The sequence below is a fragment of the Corapipo altera genome, unplaced genomic scaffold, assembly GCF_003945725.1.
Source record: "Corapipo altera isolate COAL_440 unplaced genomic scaffold, ASM394572v1 96, whole genome shotgun sequence".
Taxonomy (NCBI): domain Eukaryota; kingdom Metazoa; phylum Chordata; class Aves; order Passeriformes; family Pipridae; genus Corapipo; species Corapipo altera.
In genome coordinates this window covers 29,544-32,274 of record NW_020884962.1, presented here as the reverse complement: position 1 = coordinate 32,274, position 2,731 = coordinate 29,544, and the positions used below count along the sequence as shown (strand labels likewise).

At 57.6% G+C, this 2,731-nt stretch overlaps 1 protein-coding gene across 1 annotated transcript in view; it reads left to right on the top strand.

Moving 5' to 3' along the window:
- Positions 1-2,731, top strand: part of LOC113957184 (fibrillin-2-like) — a 99,959-nt gene that overhangs the window by 71,209 nt on the left and 26,019 nt on the right. Inside the window, 3 exon segments of the mRNA XM_027664404.1 lie at positions 284-409; positions 490-615; positions 1,837-1,959. Coding sequence (XP_027520205.1) covers positions 284-409; positions 490-615; positions 1,837-1,959 — 375 coding nt within the window.

The following is a 2,731-nucleotide window of genomic DNA, read 5'->3' as shown; positions in this document are numbered from 1 at the left end:
ATGCCAGACAAGAGGTCCTGTGCAGGTTATTGCCCATGCCAGACAAGAGGTCCTGTGCAGCTCAGTGCCCACCTTAACCCTTGGAGGTGCTGCCCCAGGCACCTCTGTGGCTGCTTCAGGGCGAGGGAGTCTCATTTCTGAGCCCGTTCCCCAGGGGTGATTTTCCCATCCAGCCCCTCTCAGGGGCTCCTGGAACTGCAGGATTTGGAGCAAAGCCCCTCCTGTGCCTCCCCCCTGGGCTTCCACAATCCTGTTTACGTTGGCAATGGTCTCCCCTCTCTAGACATCGATGAGTGTGAGGATAATCCTGACATCTGCGATGGTGGGCAGTGCACAAACATCCCCGGCGAGTACCGGTGCCTCTGCTTCGACGGCTTCATGGCATCCCTGGACATGAAGACCTGCATTGGTGAGGACTGTGTGCAGGAGGGGATACAGAGGGTTGCCCCAGAGTCTTTTTGGTGTTCCACAGTTCTTTTCCTCCTGCAGATGTGAACGAGTGTGACCTCAACCCCAACATCTGCCTGCACGGCGAGTGTGAGAACACCAAGGGCTCCTTCATCTGCCACTGCCAGCTCGGCTACTTTGTCAAGAAGGGAACCACAGGGTGCACAGGTGGGAACTCAGCAGACCTGGAGCCTTCCCAGACAGCTCCCATGGCTGTCACAGAGAGGGCACCATGCCTGGGGTGTTGTGTGGGGGATGCCGTGGGCACCCAGGGGTGTGGCTGTACTGGGAGCAAATCCTGGGCAGGCAGAGGTGGCCAGGAAGGCAGGGTAGAGACAGGAACTGACCTATTTCTAGTTGAAAGCCAAACCTTTCATTTTACATCATTTTCCAGGGCTGAGCACAGCTCAGCTCTTCTGTTCCCCAAAATGCTGAGGTTCAGGCTCCTGGGATCCATTGGTATCCAAACCCAGGAGCAGGATCATAGCTGGACCTCCTCCTGGGCAGTCAGAGATGGCCAGGAAGGCAGGTTAGAGACAGGAACTGACCTATTTCTAGTTGAAAGCCAAACTTTTCCTTTTACATCATCTTCCAGCTTCAGTTCAGAGGTCCAACTCCAGGCAGCCTGTTCCCCAAAATGCTGAGGTTCAGGCTCCTGGGAGCCATTGGAACCCAAACCCAGGAACAAGATCATAGCTGGACCTCCTCCTGGGCAGTCAGAGGTAGCCAGAAAGGCAGATTATAGACAAGAGTTGACCTATTTGTAGCTGAAAGCCAAGCCAGGGCCCTACCCTTCCTTTTGCATCATCTTCCTCAGCCCTTCAGTTCCGGGGTCCGACTCCAGGCAGCCTGTTCCCCAAAATGCCGAGGTTCAGGCTCCTGTGACCATTGGTATCCAAACCCATGAGCAGGATCATAGCTGGACCTCCTGCTGGGCAGCCAGAGGTGGCCAGGAAGGCAGGTTAGAGACAACAACTGACCTATTTCTAATTGATACCCAAGCCAGGGGCTGCTCTTCTTTTTGCATCATTTTCCAGGGCTGAGCACAGCTCAGCTCTTCTGTTCCCCAGAATGCTGAGGTTCAGGCTCCTGGGATCCATTGGTATCCAAACCATGAGCAGGATCATACCTGGACCCCCTTCCTGGGCAGTCAGAGGTGGCCAGGAAGGCAGGTCAGAGACAGGAACTGACCTGTTTCTAGTTGATAGCCAAACTTTTCCCTTTACATCATCTTCCAGCTCAGGGGTCTGACTCCAGGCAGCCTGTTCTCCAAAATGCTGAGGTTCAGGCTCCAGGAATCCATTGGAACCCAAACCCAGGAGCGGGACCATGCCTGGCTGCTCTCTCCTGCCCTGGGAGAGCTGACCTGGGTGTCCTTCCTCCCCTCAGACATCGACGAGTGCGAGATCGGGGCGCACAACTGCGACATGCACGCCTCCTGCATCAATGTGCCCGGCAGCTTCAAGTGCAAGTGTCGCACGGGCTGGCTCGGGGACGGGCTGAAGTGCAACGGTGAGTCCTCCCCCGGGAGAGGGAGCTCCTGGGGGCACCTCTGAGGGCCGGGCTGAGCTGGCGCGTGGGCTGAGAGTGCCAGGAGTTGGATGAAGAGGGAGCTGGGAGGGGCTCAGCCTGGAGAAAAGGAGGCTCAGGGGGGACCTTCTGGCTCTCTGGGACTCCCTGGCAGGAGGAGGGAGCTGGGGAGGGTCGGGCTCTGCTCCCAGGGAACAAGGGAGAGGAAGAGGAGATTGAGGGGAGAGCTCATTGCAGTTACAACTTCCTTGGGAGGGGCAGAGGAGGGGCAGGCACTGAGCTCTGCTCTAGGGGGATCAGGGACAGGACCCAGGGAATGGCTGGAGCTGTGTCAGGAGAGGTTCAGGTGGGATCTCAGGGAAAGGTTCTTCCCCCAGAGGGTGGTGGGCACTGACCAGGTTCCCCAGGGCAGTGGGCACAGCCCCAAGGCTGCCAGAGCTCCAGGAGGGTTTGGATGATCCCCCCAGGCACATGGGAATGGGCCTGTGCAGGGCCAGGAGTTGGACTGGATGATCCTTGGGGGTCCCTTCCAACCTACTGTGTTCCAGGATTCCATGACAAGAGGAAGCATCCCTTCCCAGATCTGATAAAACCCATTCCCAGGGCTGACAGGACCCATTCCCAGGGCTGGTAGCACCTGTTCCCAGGGCTGCCATTCCAAAGGCTGGCAGAGCCTATTCCCAGGGCTGGTAGAACCCATTCCCAGGGTTGGCACAGCACCCATTCCCAGGGCTGGTAGAACCCATTCCCAGGG